We start from the raw sequence: 19,540 nt of genomic DNA, 5'->3' as shown, positions 1-19,540 counted from the left end.
AATATACTTGAAACTTCAGAAGTAAGCAACGTAATAACATAGCCAAAAGGTGACATAGAAATTCACCCTTCATTAACAAGGTCTTTCTAGATGTATTCTCATAATTCCCTCTTGATTGGAGAGAGGCCATCTGTGTGGGCTGCTTATGGAATTGAGCAAAATTTTAGGATAAACCCAGGCATACAGATGCAGGTGCGGACAACTACAGTTTAAGTATCACGGAGGCTAGTAACCAGTGTTAGACAATTTAAAGATGGCATCAGTTAGGCTAACTCTAGATAGAAGAATATTAAATAAGGTCAAAGTATGTTCATGACAGTTAGGGGGAGCTTTGAAACCTAAAGGTCAGTAGTAAAAACTATTACTTCTGGATATAGCCTGATTTCACCATGGAAACCATGATGCAATTGTATTTTCATATTCTCTGGCCCAAAAAGTTCTTTTGTATTAGGGGTCTTTCACTCTGCCTGTTTGCTGGTGAAGCACCACATTTAATCAAATTTTTATGGTTTGCAGTTGCTGAGTAAACCCTGGTTGTTTTCCTACCATTGTCTGGTTAATTGGGACAGCTGCTGGGCAACAAACAATTTTTTTTACTGCCTTTCTGAAGGCCAACAGTATTGGGGACAACCTTATGTTGGGTGATTGGGTGGGATGGGATGTTTCCAGAGGGCAGGAACCATACTAGAAAGACATGCCTCCTGGGTCCCATCAGTTGACATTGTTTCAGGGAAGGGACCTGAAGTGTGTGTTACTAAACATTTAAGATGCCTTTGAGTTAGCAGTCTTCTATATCCTCAGAAAGACTTTTTTCTCTCTCCTTCCTTAATGAAAACAATAAAATAATCATTATATCAATATGCAAGTCTTAAAAACTTCCACACAACAGCGTAAAATAAGCCCAAATTCATTGAAGCTCCCTGCAAAGTAGTATAGTCTGATCAGGTGTAATTTAAAGAAACAAAGAAACAAATAAGATAGAACTAGACAACCCATGACCTGCTGGGTCATCCTTTCAGAGATATTTTCTTATCTAAATAGAGAAACAGAATGACCACAGGTGGGCAAAAAAAGCAGTGGGAGCGAGAGTGAGTTCCGACTCCCTGCCGTCTTCCCCATTGACCTTACTTGTGGGAAGCTGGCAGGGAGCATTGGAAATCACTCTTCCTCCTTCTCAGCTGACCCATGGAACTGCCTGACACTTTGCTGAGGTGAGGGGGAACAAAGGGAACCACAGACTGTGAGGAAAACTACACTCCTGCTCCTCTTTCTGGCATGTCCCCAAGGGCCACCTCCCTCCAGGGAGGAAGAGGGCTACCTGTCAACCACTGACACCCCTCAGCCAGCCCTACCTCACCAGTAGGCATCTGGGTCGCTCCCTCATCCTTTCCTCACCCCCACCCCACCTGCCACTGCCATTAAGAGTTTTCAAATTTTGGCCTCAGTTCCAAAGCAGCAAATCACTGTTCACCCGTCGGGCCTTGCCGCCAGCCAATTGAGCATAGGGGCCAGAGAAGGCAGGAAAGAGGGCAGGGATACACACTCCCATCTTCTCTTGTGCCACACAATCTATGGGTTTCTGGGAAGTATAGTTGGAAGGTGCGGTGGTGTTGAAGCAGCCACAATTTTGCCAACTTTCAATCCCACAGGACTAATGGATCCTGGATTCTGGACACATTCTTTAAGTTAGCCCATTTGAAGTACGTTGATTCAAAAGCTGTTGCCCTATGATGCACCATTTTGCCCAGTTGAAGGTTACAAACAAACACTGAGAGTTTTAGAAGTATATAGATATGAAATATTTCCTTGGGAAGTAGTTTCCTTCACTCCAAGGGGTGAAGTTTTTATTCTAGCACAATATGAAAATGTACTCATTTTTGTACATTTTCTATCTCCTGCTTACAAGGACCCTAAAGATACCTAGTTGGCCACTGTGAGAAAAAAAAATCCTGGTCTAAGATCAACCTTGGCCTGATCTAGCAACCCTTCTTATGCTCAGGAGATGAGCATTCTATGGGATTGCTGGTAAAATAAATTCACAGAGGACTGCAGCCTAAGCCAATAACCTAGATTTTTCAAAACTCTTTGGAAAATAGAGTTGTTTCAACTGCTTTCCTTTTCTTGGGCAATCTGCTTCTTTATAACTTACCACTGAATTAGAAGAACAAGAGTTTACATTCTGCATCTAAATCCCAAGGAACAATGAATAACTTCCCCAAATAAGGTATTCCTTCAAAAGACACTAAAAAACAACAACAATAATAAAATTCTGACTACACATCCAGTAGAAACAGATGCAACTTACTTTAAAAGTTCTGAGTCCATTTGGGTATTTCATAAGTTTAATAATGTTAACAATAATTTTAACAATTTCATATATTTCTTCAATACCATCAGTGATTGCACAGTCATAGAAAAATATGAACATTAGACCATGAAATTATAAATAGCAAGTTATAATGCTCTGATTTTGCACAAACCAAACCAACAGCAATGGATATAAGCAAGAACAGAATAATTATTTCAGTTACCACACACAAAATACTGATGGGAATTAAAGACAGTTCACTATAATGTATCCCACGTGCTGAATGAATTAACTGGTCTTGGCACAGAACTTTTAATCACTTGAGTTAAATCTCTCAAGGGGTCTACAAATGGTGAACATTGCTTTTAGTGCCATGACACATCAGAGTGAAGTTTTACAATAATAGATACACTTTGTTCCAGCAGCAGCTTAAAATAACATATAAGGAAAAGTATCCAGTGGTAATATGATAACAAACAAACTCATCCATTAATATAAGTTTAAAGGAGGGGGAAAAACGGGATAGGAATTAAGTACAATAACTGAGGAAAATGACAGATTACAAATTTTACAGTAGGTAGATTCCAGTTAAACCCAGTGGCTTCGAAAGCAATAGCTCTAGCACAGCTATCCTTTTCCTGAAAACTTCACTTAGTAAAAGAACCCTTGGAAGTTTCAGTTTTAGTTCGCGGTAGAACAATCCTATGCTTGACCTCTTCACAGGGCTGGGAAGCACCCTTCTGAGGATTTCATAAAGCCTCCTCCAATGAGGACCCTCTGTAGCAGGCTGGGTGGTCTCTCTCCAGCAGCCAATCAGAGGCTGACATGATATCCAGAATCGGGACATGAAGGAGGAACACCCTCTTCTCCTAGGAATCGATCTTGAGAGGAGTGCTTCCTCTAATCTATCAAAGTGACTGCTGTAGGTCAGTGGGGCTGAACAAGGTCCAGATGAGGACCCCAGTGCATAGGTAGGCCCTGAAGGAAACCAAAAATGGAGAAAACACTGCACCAGCCAGCTGGAAACCGCAACGGTTTTCACTGTTTTAAAGACACATGTCTTTTCATCAGAGATGATAGGAAAACAGACTGTGTTTCTTAAATCAAGCTTGACTGGCATGGTGTTGTTGTTCTCTCTGTTGGAATGTAAGGGGTGAGGAGATACATTTTGGGGGGAGAGTGGAAAGGCTATTGTGGGGAGGGAAGAGCAACAATGTGCAATATGGTGTTAGGAGGAGGAAGAGTAGTAGTAGTAGTAGTAGTAGTTGTCAGTAATCACAGTGGGGAGGGGAAGAGATAATTTAGCACTGGCAGGAGGCCTTTGAAGTTTCTGGATAAGCCTCCTCAAGCTACCTCTGGATTTGGTAGGATGCAATTCCTAGTATGATTACCAGCCGAAATCTGAAGAATAGGTGGCATTGTCTTCATTCCCAGTATTTCTTGTGGTATGCTACATGACTTAAATCACTCTGCTATTGATTTAAAACTAATTAGAACTTTAATGCAGATGTGTCTCCAGTTTGGAGAATGTATAGATCTCTATATAGAGTTGCACCAGCAGCATTGTGTGTAAAAAGATTTCACCTGGGGCATGGGTAGGCCGAAGGAGGAATGTCTAAGTATCTCAGAAGAAAGCCAGTGTCACAGCAATCAGAAAAAGCATGACAACAGGGGTATTGTGCACTCCACTATTCTTTTCATTTGGGCACACTGAAAAAGTTACGTTGGGTAGTTGCTGCTGGATCCAATCAGCATAGTATGATACTGAAGTGTAGACACCAGGGAAGTTGGGTAGGCCACAGCCTAACCCCCAGCTCACAATCCCAGTCAAGAGCCAATTTTCACTTCCATCACATTTGCAAACTAAAGGTCCTCCAGAATCACCCTGGAGAGAGAAAGATATGTGTTACCACATGTTTATAGGAAGACTTCTTCATTCAGATCTGGGAGATTGAGGTGCAAATTTCCTTGCAGCAAAGTATTTATTCCTTTAGCTAAACATCTCATCTTTAGCCTGAGAATCTTCAGTGTTGCTTGTTCACCTAACACACTTATCATAATTTTTGGGTTAATGCAATACATTAATTGATAACCCAATAAATGGGGTTGAATTTGCACCACACACTAAGCTCCACAACCACCCTTCCCTCAAAAGCTAAACACTTAGCAGATAACAGGATTTTAACTGTCCTGCTAAGCATAAGCGCTTCCATGCAGGATAATAATACTGACTTCCTTTGCTACGTCATAAGACCAATCAACGGTATCAGTGTGGCATTTTGGGGATGGGGAAACTACTATTGATATCCACCACTTTACTACTGACTAGTTTATTATTGTCATTTTTAATCACCTCCTTTTGCATAGAAATTGATTAAATACAATCTTAACAACCATAAGGGTGACCCAAGATTTTAATTAAAAAAAGGTCAATCATGTTTGATGCTTTCCCTCCACTGTTCGAGAAAGAAAAATATTGCTTCTAAGATGATAAATGTTGCTGCATCTATGTGGATCATTCAAAACCATGTGTGCTTTAAATTCTATGTTTACTATTGTCTTCTAAATGAATATACACTACAGTTTCCATAACTGGATGACAGCTAGGGCTGTGCAGCAATTAAAATTTAGTCTCCAAAAAGTGACTTTGGAGCATTCAGGAGCATGAATGTAGCTCCTAACTGCAACACCTTAAAGCAGTCACATCTTTTCTCAGGATCACATGGCTGTCTTAGGTACTCCAAAACTCCTATTGAAGATGAAATCCAAAGTGCTACACAGTCCTATTAACAGCCTTATGAATTTACTACTCTTCCTTAGGTCCTTTGCAGAACTTTTGAAAGGAACCAGGTATGGAACAGCCCTCTTACTGTGTTGGATTTTAAATCTGGCTAGAGATTATAGGAATTCAAGTCCAAAACATTTGAACAGCAGCAAGTTGAGCCTAGTATCTGAGATGCTAGTACCCAGCTGGATTAAAGAATGAATTGCTCAGTGTTATATTCACATGTTTCAGTTCAACAAATCTGTTCAGTAATGCATTTTAAAGGTTTGGTCTCTTCTCAGGACATGGCTGAGCAATTTTGGTCTTATGCTAGGCTGTGGAATATGTTAGCTTGCCCTCAAAAGTCCTTTATGATCACATTTCTGGAAAGAGCAGGTCAGAAAAAAATGTTTGGTCTGATTTTTAATACTTTTTTCAAGTTCTTTAATACTTTTTTCAAGTTCAGAGGCTTAGCTCATCTATTTTCTGTCTTATTCCGCAAATCTGGTGGCAAGCTTCATTGGGATTTTCAATCAGTGAGGTTGAAATCCTTCAAATCCCAATGAAGCTTGCCATCAAATTTCATGAGCACGATCTTGAGGAGCTCTGGAGGCTATATGAGGCCTCTGTGCTGATGGTTGCCCATACCCATTTTAGGAGATTGAAGAGCACTGAACACATACTTCCTCCAGTGAAGGAAGCTCTTGTGAATACATGTAGAACTCTGGATCCCTTATGACCAGGTCCATGAGCTCTCCATGTCAACAGTGGTGGGGTTGGTACAATAAACTTAACTTGATTACTGACTTAACACTCTTTGCCCAATACATGGAACCATAAACTAACATTCAGGGCTAATGTTATACAGTTCATCAGGCCCCTATCCTCCCATCCAACCAAGATTAAAACTAATCATATTTAATACATGGCACAAATTCAGTCACTATGTTTTTAACTGCCTTGTGTCCTGCAAACCTAGTTATAGGTCTGTGAAAATCAGGTTTCTGAACATCCTACCTGACAGGAATCTTTTTCCTCTTCCAAGTTACCTGCACAGATCATACCAGCAGTGATAACGGGATGGGACAGCCCTTCAATGTGCACAATACTGTAGAGAGTGTTGCATTCATCTTGGCTGAAGAGTGACACCTCTACTTCTTGAAGGTTTTGGGGAGGCTCCAGGTTAACTACAAAGAAAGGAAAGATTTGCATTATAAAATGCAGAGAACAGGTAGCTGATTTTGTATTCGCTGATCATTTAACTTCACTGCTGAATCTGCTTCATTCCCCAACATCAAGTTGAAGAACAAATTTAGTTTTTCTTGTTGAGATTCACCAGAAGCCAGAGTCGCTAACTAGATTGATGAAATGATGTTTGTTGTTGTTTATTTTTTTAGTCGCTTCCGACTCTTTGTGACTTCATGGACCAGCCCACGCCAGAGCTTCCTGTCAGTCGTCAACTCCCCCAGCTCCCCCAGGGACGAGTCCGTCACCTCTAGAATATCATCCATCCATCTTGCCCTTGGTCGGCCCCTCTTCCTTTTGCCCTCCACTCTCCCTAGCATCAGCATCTTCTCCAGGGTGTCCTGTCTTCTCATTATGTGGCCAAAGTATTTCAGTTTTGCCTTTAATATCGTTCCCTCAAGTGAGCAGTCTGGCTTTCTTTCCTGGAGGATGGACTGGTTGGATCTTCTTGCAGTCCAAGGCACTCTCAGAATTTTCCTCCAACACCATAGTTCCAAAGCATCGATCTTCCTTCTCTCAGCCTTCCTTATGGTCCAGCTCTCGCAGCCATATGTTACTACGGGGAACACCATTGCTTTAACTATGCGGGCCTTTGTTGTCAGTGTGATGTCTCTGCTCTTAACTATTTTATTGAGATTTGTCATTGCTCTTCTCCCAAGGATTAAGCGTCTTCTGATTTCCTGACTGCAGTCAGCAACTGCAGTAATCTTCGCACCTAGAAATACAAAGTCTTTCACTGCTTCTACATTTTCTCCTTCTATTTGCCAGTTATCGATCAAGCTGGTTGCCATAATCTTGGTTTTTTTGAGGTTTAGCTGCAAGCCAGCTTTTGCACTTTCTTCTTTCACCTTCATCATAAGGCTCCTCAGTTCCTCTTCGCTTTCAGCCATCAAAGTGGTACCATCTGCATATCTGAGATTGTTAATGTTTCTTCCAGCTATTTTAACTCCAGCCTTGGATTCCTCAAGCCCAGCATGTTGCATGATGTGTTCTGCGTACAAGTTGAATAGGTAGGGTGAGAGTATACAGCCCTGCCGTACTCCTTTCCCAATCTTAAACCAGTCCGTTGTTCCGTGGTCTGTTCTTACTGTTGCTACTTGGTCGTTATACAGATTCCTCAGGAGGCAGACAAGATGACTTGGTATCCCCATACCACTAAGAACTTGCCACAATTTGTTATGGTCCACACAGTCAAAGGCTTTAGAATAGTCAATAAAACAGAAATAGATGTTTTTCTGAAACTCCCTGGCTTTTTCCATTATCCAGCGGATATTGGCAATTTGGTCCCTAGTTCCTCTGCCTTTTCTAAACCCAGCTTGTACCTCTGGCAATTCTCACTCCATGAATTGCTGAAGTCTACCTTGCAGGATCTTGAGCATTACCTTACTGGCATGTGAAATGAGTGCCACTGTTCGATAGTTTGAACATTCTTTAGTGTTTCCCTTTTTTGGTATGGGGATATAAGTTGATTTTTTCCAGTCTGATGGCCATTCTTGTGTTTTCCAAATTTGCTGGCATATAGCATGCATTACCTTGACAGCATCATCTTGCAAGATTTTGAACAATTCAGCTGGGATGCCGTCGTCTCCTGCTGCCTTGTTATTAGCAATGCTTCTTAAGGCCCATTCAACCTCACTCTTCAGGATGTCTGGCTCTAGCTCACTGACCACACCGTCAAAGCTATCCCCGATATTGTTATCCTTCCTATACAGATCTTCTGTATATTCTTGCCACCTTTTCTTGATCTCTTCTTCTTCTGTTAGGTCCTTGCCATCTTTGTTTTTGATCATACCCATTTTTGCCTGGAATTTACCTCCGATGTTTCTAATTTTCTGGAAGAGGTCTCTTGTCCTTCCTATTCTATTGTCTTCTTCCACTTCTGTGCATTGCTTGTTTAAAAATAATTCCTTATCTCTTCTGGCTAACCTCTGGAATTTTGCATTTAATTGGGCATATCTCCTCCTATCACTGTTGCCTTTTGCTTTCCTTCTTTCTTGGGCTACTTCTAGTGTCTCAGCAGACAGCCATTTTGCCTGCTTGGTTTTCTCTTTCTTTGGGATGTATTTTGTTGCCGCCTCCTGAACAATGTTGCGAACTTCTGTCCAGAGTTCTTCCGGGACCCTATCTACTAAGTCCAGTCCCTTAAATCTATTCTTCACCTCCACTGCATATTCCTTAGGAATATTAGTGAGCTCATATCTAGCTGATCTGTGGGTCTTCCCTAATCCCTTTAGACTGATCCTAAATTGTGCAAGAAGAAGTTTGTGATCTGAACTACAGTCAGCTCCAGGTCTTGTTTTTACCGACTGTATAGATGTCTGCCACCTTTGGCTGCAAAGGATGTAGTCAATGATTTCGGTGTTGTCCATGTGGTGAAGTCCATGTATAAAGCCGTCTCTTAGGTTGTTGGAAGAGAGTGTTTGTTATGCAGAGTGAGTTGTCTTGGCAAAATTCTATCAGCCTATGTTCTGCTTTGTTTTGTTCTCCCAGGCCATGCTTACCTGTAATTCCAGGTGTCATTTGACTGCCCACCTTAGCATTCCAGTCTCCCGTGATGAAAATAACATCTCTTTTAGGCGTGTTGTCCAGTAGGTGCTGCAGATCCTCATAGAACTGCTCTACTTCAGCTTCTTCAGCATCTGTGGTTGGGGCGTATATTTAGATCACTGTGATGTTAGATGGCTTGCCCTGAATTCGAATTGAGATCATTCTATCATTTTTTGGATTGTATCCAAGCACTGCTTTAGCCACTTTGCTATTAATTATGAAGGCTACTCCATTTCTTCTGTGGTCCTCTTGTCCACAGTAGTAGATCTGGTGGTCATTTGATGTGAAGTGGCCCATTCCAGTCCATTTCAGTTCACTGATGCCCAAAATGTCTATCTTTAATCTTGACATCTCACCAATAACCACATCCAATTTGCCCTGGCTCATAGATCTTACATTCCAGGTTCCAATGGCGTGTTGATCCTTAGAACATTGGATTCGCCGTTCACCACCAGCACTGTCGGCCACTAGCCGTCCTTTCGGCTTTGAGCTAGCTGCATCATCGCGTCTGGGGCTAGTTGAACTCATCCTCTGTTCCTCCCCAGTAGCATTTTGACCATCTTCCAACCTGGGGGTCTCATCTTCCGATGGTATACCGACATATCTCTGGTTGTACTGATCCATTTAGTTTTCACGGCAAGAATACTGGGGTGGGTTGCCCCTACCTTCCCCAGGGATTGCATTTAGTCTGACCTCTCTGTCATGACCTTCCCGTCTTGGGTGGCCCTTCATGGTTTAGCTCATGGCATCATTGAGGTGTCAAGCTCCAGCACCACAACAAGGTAACAATCCTTTGCTGAAGGAAATGCTGTTTACGGAGGTAAATATTAGTGGGTTTTTTTCTCCCAAATTAAGCTGCTATTCTTTCCCAGTACATGTTTACAGGGGTTGGGAGAGGAGGACAGGAAAGGAACATACCTATGCCATATAGGCCCACATTAATTTTGTGTTGAAAGTAAATTGTGATGGGATTATTAAGTGCTTTGGCACTCTAAATCAAATTCACATGTCCCATCCACTCCATTGGTTATTTGGAACCTGGCATACCCAATCTCCCTACCCCCACCCCCAACCGCACCCGCATCCCCACCCCCACCCCACCCCCATCCTCTGGCTACATACAGTATTATGTTAATTATGTTCCTGACCTCTTGATCTCTCTCTTTCAAAGACATTCAGTGTCCCACTTTGAATCAGGGCCACCATGCGTGGGACAAGGAAGATTAAACCTTCCCAGCCACTGTATTTCAGAATTCTACACCCCCCACTGACAGCAAAGGTCTGCATAGTTAAAGCAATGGTATTCCCAGTAGTAACGAGAGCTGGACCATAAGGAAGGCTGAGAGAAGGAAGATAGATGCTTTTGAACTGTGGTGTTGGAGGAAAATTCTGAGAGCGCCTTGGACTGCAAGAAGATCAAACCAGTCCATACTGCTCACTTCAGGGAATGATATTAAAGGCAAAACTGAAGTACTTTGGCCACATAATGAGAAGACAGAACACCCTGGAGAAGAAGCTGATACTAGGGAGAATGGAAGGCAAAAGGAAGAGGGGCTGACCAAGGGCAAGATGGATGGATGACATTCTAGAGGTGATGGACTCGTCCTTGGGGGAGCTGGGGTGGTGATGACTGACAGGAAGCTCTGGCGTGGGCTGGTCCATGAAGTCACAAAGTGTCGGAAGCGACTGAACAAATAAACAACACACCCCCAGCAGACATGTTAGGATTATTATTGGTCGCACAGTCAGCCAGATGTTTAGACTGGTTCTGTCATTTTTATCCACTTATTGAGTCCTTCCCAAGGAACTGGGATAGGCAGATGTTGTTTGATGTAGACAGATGTTGTATAAAGGTATCATTGCAGAATGTATGCTGTTCCAAGTAGAGCTGCCTTTTGCATTTGACTGATGGTGATTTTGTCAATGCCAATGGTGTTCAAGTGATGCTTCAAATGTTTTGGGATTGCACCCAAGGCACCTATTACTATTGGCACTACCTTTGCTTTTTTTTGCCACAGTCGTTCTACTTCTATTTGCAGGTCTTTGTATTTTGTGATTTTCTCCAGTTCTTTCTCTTCTCTTCTGCTGTCTCCAGGTATTGCAATGTCCGCTATCCTGACATTTTTGTCTTTCTTATCAACAATTGTTAAGTCTGGGGTGTTGTGTGGCAGGTGCTTGTCTGTTTGAATTCTAAAGTCCCAGAGCACTTTATCACTTTAGGACTTTAGCTTTCTATTATTTTGTCTATTTTGTGGTCCCACCACTTCTTGCTTGCAGGCAAGTGGTATTTCTTGCAGCTATTCCAATGCAGCATTGTTGCTCCTTTGTCATGCTGCTGTGTGTAGTTAGTCTGGGTGATCTTCTTGCAACAGCTAACAAGGCGGTCCACTGTTTCTTCAGCTTCTTGGCAGAGGCGGAATTTGCTGTTTGTTGCTGTCTTGTCTTTTCTGGCTTTGAATGCATTTGTTCTTAAGCCCTGGTTTTGTGCTATTATTGTTGTTAAAAATGTCCTAATGTTTTTTCCAGTGCTAGGTGAAAGAATTCAGAAGTGAAGAGATGGGGAGGAATGATTAAATATTTCCAGCCTACACTTACATCAGATCTAGATCATTCTTTTTTATTATCAGTAGGGAGAGGAAAAGAGGAAGAGAAAGAAAAGCACTAACTGCATTGCTATATGTTTAGTATAACCTGCATATTGACCTAAAGACCACATCAGAAGAGAATTAAATCTAACTTGAAAGCAAACTGGAATAGGTATGCTCATGTACTCTGTAACTAGTTCCTGGACAGCAACATGAAAGGAGAGCTGTTGTTTTTATAAACTGCTTGCGGGCTACCTAGAAGAGTTGGCTATTATGACCAGGAAGATGTTCAGCTTCTGGACCGGTCAGGCATAGCTATCATTATGCTCATATGATAAATGATTTGGAATTGCCTTCTCTATCTAGAATGGTTAGACAACAATTCACATTATCCACAGCAATCCAAAGTATCTGGACAGCACTAGAATCAGGGAGACAGCAGTGGAAGACTGGAGTGGGGGACATGGAATATAGCAGTTCCATTCTCGAAGGCAAACCAGAGCATTTTTATAACACATAGTTCAATTTTTATAAATCAACCCCTTTACAGTAATTAAGACAAAGGTGTTTTGGGGTTGGGTGGGCTGGTGGGTGGAAACATCAGGAATTTTGAGAACTTGTTATGGGCAGTCTCACAAAATGGCATACATGGTGGACATGGTCAATCACAACATCAGTTTACCAGGAGGCAAATGGAAAGGTTGCTTTCCACCATCTTCTCTGTCCGCCCCCCTCCCCCCAGACAAGAGGCCTGTCTCCAGAGTTCTGGGGTGTGAAGCCCATCAGCATTCTTTTCCCATTTATTTAATCCTTATTTGTTTATTTTAATTGAAGAATCTAAATAAGAATAAGAATCATGAGGTCTGGTGGGCACCAAAGAGATGCTATATTGGGGTTTCAAGATACTACCTGGAAGTGGATCCATCTGCAATATTTCTGTTACCCCATTGCTTTGATTCCAATGTTATGCAGTTTGATCTGCAGTTTAACAATTTAAATAAGGGGGCAAAACCAAACTGTAATTTGTTATGAACCCACCACATGACCACTGGTATCTGAGATTTCCCCAAACATCAGCCAGACAGGAACAAGGGTTAACACTATTAAAGACTGAGGTTTTTTTAATCTAAGCAAACAGAATCTTTCAGTCACAGCTTCTGTAAAAATTAAAGGCAATACTAAGGAATGTTAAAATATAAGGAGATAGAAGTTAATCTCTCCTTCTGTTTTAGTATATTATAATTCTATCAGAAAGATCATTTTGTGCCATCTACTGGCAAAAAAGTGCTTACACTGCCTATGTATCCCATGTCATCCCTTTTGTGCCAGCAGGTGGCAGCTCATGGGCACATTATGTGTGACCTGGCAGATGTTTCTGAATACAAATGCCAGCAGCTCCAGCCAGAATAGCAAATAGGGGATACTGGGAGATATAATTCATCTACATCAGCTTTTGATTAAAAGACAAACAAACAGGGTGGTCATGGAGATGTTAGATGGCTCCCTGGATTATATCAAGAATCTTTTTTCCAAAAAGGAGATGTGCTAGAAGTTGATACACTTTGACTAAAGAGTGAGTAAGATGCAGCCCTGCGATTATATCTGCTCTCCAAACTGTCTGACTGATGGAAATGGGCCAAAAACTATTTTGAGCTGGAGAACAGATGAAAAATAAAGGATAGGCTCTAAAGTAGGCATGTCATTTAAAAAAAGAAAAAGAAAATCTCTGAAACTTCCCCTTCTAATCAGCCCAACCATCTGTATGATGTGGTTTCACCTGCTTTGTAACCCTCCCCCAGCTGCCCACATTATGTATAGATCTTTAGGATCAAAAGGGTGCCAACTCAGAATCTAAAGGCACCACATCCTTACTTTCCCACTGTTGTGCTATAGCTACTCTGTGTGTGTGTGTGTTAAATCAGGAAAAATTCAGTTCAAATCAATGATTCGATTCTAATTTGAGATCTGATTCAGATTTCCAGTTTGCTTTGATTCTGCTTTGATTTGGATTTCCAAATATGTTTAAGATAACTAGGCCTCTGTGAAGAAGCCTGAATTAATTAAAACTGAAGATTTGAGATTTGATGTGATTCAGTTCAAATTTACAATTTAAAGTTTGAGGGCAAACTGATTCAATTTGAACCTCTTGAAAGATTAAGAAGCACTTGAAAACCGCCTAATTTGTTTTGCTGCTTCTAATCGGGTCCCAGATTTGATCTGTAGTTCTGCTTTGATGGGGTGACTCAGCTGATCTTTGTGGAATCAAAACACCCCTTCAAATATTTTAGTGCCATTTTTTGCCTTTGAAAATAAGGAAGTCTTGTGGAACCTGACTCATATTAAGCCTTGCTGGTGTTATTCCTATGGATATTAGTGGCAATAGGTTCCACTAACTACTGTCACTATCCTGAGCTCTTGAAGTCATGAGAACCTCAAACAAACAAACAAACAAACAAACAAAAACTTTTTAAGTAAGCCAAAGTGATTTTTAAACCCACAAAGTGCTTCATCTGCATAACCACTCTGCTTCCCCTTCTTCGTCCCTCCACCCTCCAACTTGGTCTCATCCCAGTTTAAATCCTACATCATTTTTGGCTATTTTGTCTGTCTGATGAAGTGAGCTGTAGCTCATGAAAGTTTACACCATTTAATAACATTTATTAGACTAAAAAGGTGCTACCAGATTCCTTCTGATTTATAACCCTACTGTGTAACACTTTGCAGTGTTTTATACAGAAGTCTAGTTTGGCCTCAGTATCAGTGCACAGTAACGGTCTTGTCCTTTCAGGTTTGTATCTGGAATATTCTCCACCTTGTTCCTGGTTTACAGTATGTCTTGTTCTTGTTCTTATGGTCCTTAAAGTAACTTCAAATTACTTTAGCGTAGTAAGCAAATAAGTTAATTTTTAAAACAAGCTAAGTGCCACACATTGACGGTATGAAAGGATGAAGGGGGGCCATATGAAACACAATTCCTGCTTTCCTCACCATCAGTTTCTGTTTTTCCCCATCCGGTGACCCAGCAGCTGGCATTCTTAGGGAACTGCACAGAAGACTTTGGGAGGCACGTGGGGAAGATGTAGTCGGTGAAAGTCACAGGGGCACCTAGCTCCACCAAAGCAATGTCATGCAAAGTGTCATTTGCTTCGTAGTCAGGATGAGCAATAACCTTTCGGATGGTAGCTTTTTTGGAATTATTTGAAGGATTCATGAGTTGATGGCCTCCTAGGTCCACGGCTAATCCATCAATGTCTTCAGGGATCCTGTAAATATTAACAATTTAAAAATGTCAACAGCAACTTATGGAGGCACACTTAGGAAGACTATTGCAGGATTTTAACATTTGCTGAACAGATTCCTGAAGTCTGCATGGCAACGGCAACACATTCCTGTCTGCATTGAATTTCAGCATGTTTCCTCTTATCCAGCTCTGCCACATACAAAGATACCAACAGGTTCCTTGGGGTTTGGCAGTAAGGAACAATATTTACTCATTTGTATACTATTTCCACCAGCGCTGGCTCAAGGGCTCATGATGCCCCTAGGCCACATTGACTGATGGCTCCACTTCTTGCCAATGTGGAGATTTGCATTTTTAGAATTATTTGGAAGTGGAGGCGGCGTTGGCACCCTCTAAGCTTTGCCACCCGCCCCAGGCCAGTGCTTATTCACCCTTAGTCTAAAGCCAGCCCTGATTTCCACATACAGTATCAAAAAGTGTACCCTGGAAATGGGAAAGTACCCACCTTTGACACCGTACAGTAATGCAGTCTTTTATTAATATATAACTGAGGCAGGATCTGAAGCTTTGGTCAAAATGACAAAAGCATTGCCCTTTTTGTATGTGTATGCTTTATTGTGATGCAAGCACAAAAGAAGTGGCGGTTGGGTTGCCCCGACACAGTGCTGCTTTCTTCATCTGACTCCCCTGTGGACACTTCTAAATAATAATAATAATAATAATAATAATAATAATAATGATGATGATGATGATGTTTCCTGCAATGTCTAGTTTATTAAGATGATCAGCATCATAACAATAGCCAGCCATCTGTTTTTCTCATTTAACTTTACAGTTCAATTACTTACCAAATGAAACAGTGAGCAGCTGTGAGCACCCACTGCTTGGCTATGAGACTGCCCCCACAAAAAGTCATGTTGTGTAGCGACAAGCCCACTTGCCAGGGCCATGACCCCTCAGGGGCTGGTTGGCCTCCAACAATTCTTGGGGAGAATAGTGGCTTCCTACAACCTGCCAAGGAAGAGGAGAAGAGATGTAGAATCATGGGGGAGAGAAAGAGAGAGAGAGGGAAAGAGGGAGAGAAGGAAAGAGTCAGTTTGGTTTGGCCAATGGTTTTGGAGATTGTATTGTGCTAGAAGCAACACAGTACACATATCTAAGATTTTGTAAAAGGCGCCGGGCTGGAAACTGGGAGACCGTGAGTTCTAGTCCTTAGGCACAAAGCCAGCTGGGTGACCTTGGGCTGGTCGCTCTCTCTCAGCCCTAGGAAGTGGGCAATGGCAAACCACTTCCAAAATCTTGCCAAGAAAACTGCAGGGACTAGTCTAGGCAGCTGCCAGGAGTCAACACTGACTTGGAAGCAAAAAAAAAAAAAAGAATGATGGGTTATAGTAACATGAAAAGGGAACTTTTCCCCAAACCACTGAAGCTCAACAACTGAAACCCAGTAAGAAACATGTCTATACTGTAGTGTGTGTAAGAATAAGTTTAATTCTTATGTGGATATTGATCCAGCCCCAAGAAGAAGGCTGGTTTTTTGTTTAACATGGAAGAGGATGACATAATCATGGTCAAAGAATTAATTAATTCTCAAGGAACAAAGCAATACATTTCATATATCTGATTTACAATGTTTCTTTGTCTAACCTGTTAACAATAAGAAACTGACAAAATGCAATTGGAGTTGCAGCCAATGGTTCTGGAGATTGTATTGTGCTTGAAGCAACATAATACACATATCTAAGATTTTGTAAAAGGCAAGTGGGTTTTATTTTCACCACCCAGTGCCATTCTCGCACAGAAAGTTTCTAGGGTACAAAGAAATTCCTACCTACTCCTGAGTCAGCAGCATCTGTTGGAAAAAGAAAAGAAAAATGACTTTAATTTTCCAAATAAGGTAAAAAACACAAAGGATTTTCAAAGGGGTAAGATGTAATAAGAGATTCTGGTTGCAGTCTGTTCCTGCGGTATTGAAAAATTAATACCTCTGACAAATTATTGCAGATTGACAATAGCTCAGAGGTGGAGTCCAGGATCCTGCCCCCCCCCCCAAAGGTCTACAGCCCTACCTGGCTTATTTATTTATTTATTTATTGCTCATATTAATATGCCGCCCTTCTCACACAAGGCAACTCTGGGTAGTGTACAACAATAAGATAAAATCAGTGAATAAATAAAAACAACCATTATAAAATGATAGAAAGATTATTAAAATAAAATTATCACAATTTTTAAAAAAAATATACCAACCCCCCAGAGAGAGCAAGAATGTCAGTCATAGTGGAGCCATCTGAGAATGTCTCCCGTCCCAAAGACCCCAGGCCTGACAACATAACCAGGTCTTGAGGGACTTCCGAAACGATAGCAGGGAAGGAGCAAGATTAATTTCAGGGGGGAGAAGTTTCCATTATATTTATACTGCCCATTTTTGTATCTTTTCTTCTTACGTCAAGAGGCCTTTCAGAACCATGGGAGGAGCTGGCCCTGCAGCTACTAAATTATGTTTGCTCATTTTATTATTTTTACTTGGAGAGACCTGTTATTGTTTTCTGTTTGATGATGGCTCTCCTCAGTGGTGCAAAGGAGACTCTGGATGGTTTGGCCTTACAGCATTTCATGTTTTGTTAGATGGCAAAGTGTAGGGTTTCCACGTGTTGTAAAATTACTGTAATTTCCAGTTTAGTCTGCATGCAGCACACTCTCACTTGCTCCCTACATCCAGATTCGAGGAAGCACACACAACATTCAGATTGGCTGGCAAAAACATTGCTCAATGTTTATTAAACATCAGCAAAATTAAAACAAAACAGTTAACAGACAAAAGCACAGACACACATTATCTACGTATTTATATCAAGGCCACTGGGTACAATATTGTAGGTATAGATGGTCCCCAAAGAGGTGGGCTTTGATTATTCTAGCTTTAATCCCTTTACTACATGACTGCAGCAGAACTGAGTTGTAAAGTAGGACACCAAGTGATCCACCCTTGATTTTGCACCATGAAGGAAACAATGTGGTGGATGGGGATGATGCGTCCAATCCATTAGGCTTTCTCAGAGACCCAGAGAGGCCTGCACTCAGTGATCTTCACAAGGGGAGGGCCCTGGGGTGGGGGCAGAATGACAAAAGCAGCATTGTGGTCTTGCAACACAAGCCATGTCCCTTTTGTATGTGCATTGCAATATCACACAAATGTACAAAAGGGCACAGCACTATGGCACCGCTTCCATAAGAATGATAAAATTGCAGCTCCTGAGATGCTCATTCCTCAGCTTCTAGCTTGGGAGGCTCTTAGCCAAAATAAACAAGTAAACATAACGGTACTGTCCATAAAAAAAAAAGGAAAGAAAAGGGTGAGACATAATTTGGTTTTTTTTGTTTTGTTTTACTGTTTATATTTCATTGTTGGCATATATTGTTTTTATCCCTGGATTGTGAGCCATCCAGAGTTTGGTTTAACATGGGCGGCCATATAAATATTTTAAATAAAATAAACAAACAAATGAATAAAAATGTTTAAAGTAAAGAAAAAAATAGCAAGTGTCTAAATTTACCCTCCCCTCCTGAGTTAGGGGTCTGGGCCAAACGACTCAGAAGAGTCACCCTCCCTGCCTCGCTACTGGCCCTGAGTTCATAAGCCAGATCCTGAGTGGGGCGCTGCAGGGTGTCAGTGGGGAGGGGGTCAAAAAAGTCAGGATGGTAGCTGTGACCACCTCAGAATCACATGTAAAAAAAGGGCTCCAGCTGTGCAATTGCAAACAGCATCTTGACTTTGTTAACCCTCCCTGCAGATATTAATGAATGTCTTGATGTATATCCAAAATGATTTCCTGCCAAATAAACGCCTTTGGCATCAGGGCAGCAAAAGCAAGCTATTTTATTTCTGTGGTTGGGGCGATATTATGATTTAAGTAACCTTCAGATGCAAAACTACACAAAACCTTCAGAGTATTTTCTTCTTTTAAAAAAATCAGAACTACTAGTAGTATGTTTTATTGGTTTGTTCATAGAATGGAGAATCAATTGTGAACATCAAAATGGTTTTTGTTCTGGCTTTATCCAGTACAGGTCTGAGCACAGCCCTTGGCACACTGTTCAAAGACCGAACAAGGTCCTTGTTTCCAGAAAATGTGTTACTCTTGCATTTGTAAAAAAAGCCCAGGCATGCCCCAGCTCCAAAGGAAAAGTGACATTAGTGACATATCTACGAAATGTTATTTATTTAATTATTTATTTAATTAATTTTCTATCCTGCCTTTATTATTTTTATAAGTAACTCAAGGCAGAGAACAAAGCAAATATTCTTCCTCCTCTTATTTTCCCTACAACAACAACCCTGTGAGGTGGGTTGGGCTGAGGGAGAGGGACTGGCCCAAGGTCACCCAGCCAGCTTTCATGCCGAGGGCGGGACTAGAACTCTGTCTCCTGGTTTACACCTCGTTGCCTTAACCACTAGACCAAACTAGCTCTACAGCAGTCTGGTGAGTTGGTGGCTGGGACATTGATTGGTGTGAATGAAAAGACATATGGCCATTGTTTGAAATGGAAATACCCTCATTCTTTGGCAGCATATAACTTATTTTTTGCTATTTGATTTCTCACTCTCATTTCTGACTCCTTTGATGTATTAACAGAATCAAATCTAGGTAGCTCTTTGGATCACTCAATATCGTCTCAATGCTGCCACCCGCTGGGACTGAAGTAAATAGAAAGTGTGGACTTTTTGAAAATTGTCTCCACTACTGCAATCTGTGGTTGAGGTTTTTTATTTATGTATTTATCTGCAGGGTTTATAGGCCATTCCAGTCCACTGAGCTGTGCACAACCCCCCACTACATAAATGGGAT

At 41.4% G+C, this 19,540-nt stretch overlaps 1 protein-coding gene across 1 annotated transcript; it reads right to left on the bottom strand.

The window, feature by feature from the left end:
* Positions 1-1,441: 1,441 nt before the first annotated feature.
* On the bottom strand, positions 1,442-15,606 carry LOC134496092 (prostasin-like). The gene is made up of 5 exons (XM_063301849.1): positions 15,539-15,606; positions 14,438-14,712; positions 6,090-6,259; positions 4,032-4,193; positions 1,442-1,579 (listed from the first exon to the last, which is right to left on the bottom strand). Exons 1-5 carry the CDS (start codon positions 15,604-15,606, stop codon positions 1,442-1,444), a joined length of 813 nt encoding a protein of 270 aa, XP_063157919.1.
* Positions 15,607-19,540: the final 3,934 nt, after the last annotated feature.

The sequence above is a fragment of the Candoia aspera genome, chromosome 4 (genome assembly GCF_035149785.1).
Source record: "Candoia aspera isolate rCanAsp1 chromosome 4, rCanAsp1.hap2, whole genome shotgun sequence".
Classification (NCBI taxonomy): Eukaryota; Metazoa; Chordata; class Lepidosauria; order Squamata; family Boidae; genus Candoia; species Candoia aspera.
Note: the sequence above shows the minus strand (reverse complement) of the source record. Positions and strands in the feature narration are given on the sequence as shown.

Excerpts from the sequence above, each read along its gene's own strand:
- LOC134496092 (XM_063301849.1), bottom strand. The coding sequence starts at position 15,606 with ATGACTTTTTGTGGGGGCAGTCTCATAGCCAAGCAGTGGGTGCTCACA. Across the intron at positions 6,260-14,437 it reads GGGAAAAACAGAAACTGATG|TTAACCTGGAGCCTCCCCAA; the intron begins GTGAGGAAAGCA and ends CTTTCTTTGTAG. Across the intron at positions 1,580-4,031 it reads TCCAGCAGCAACTACCCAAC|AAACCCATAGATTGTGTGGC; the intron begins GTAACTTTTTCA and ends TATACTTCCCAG.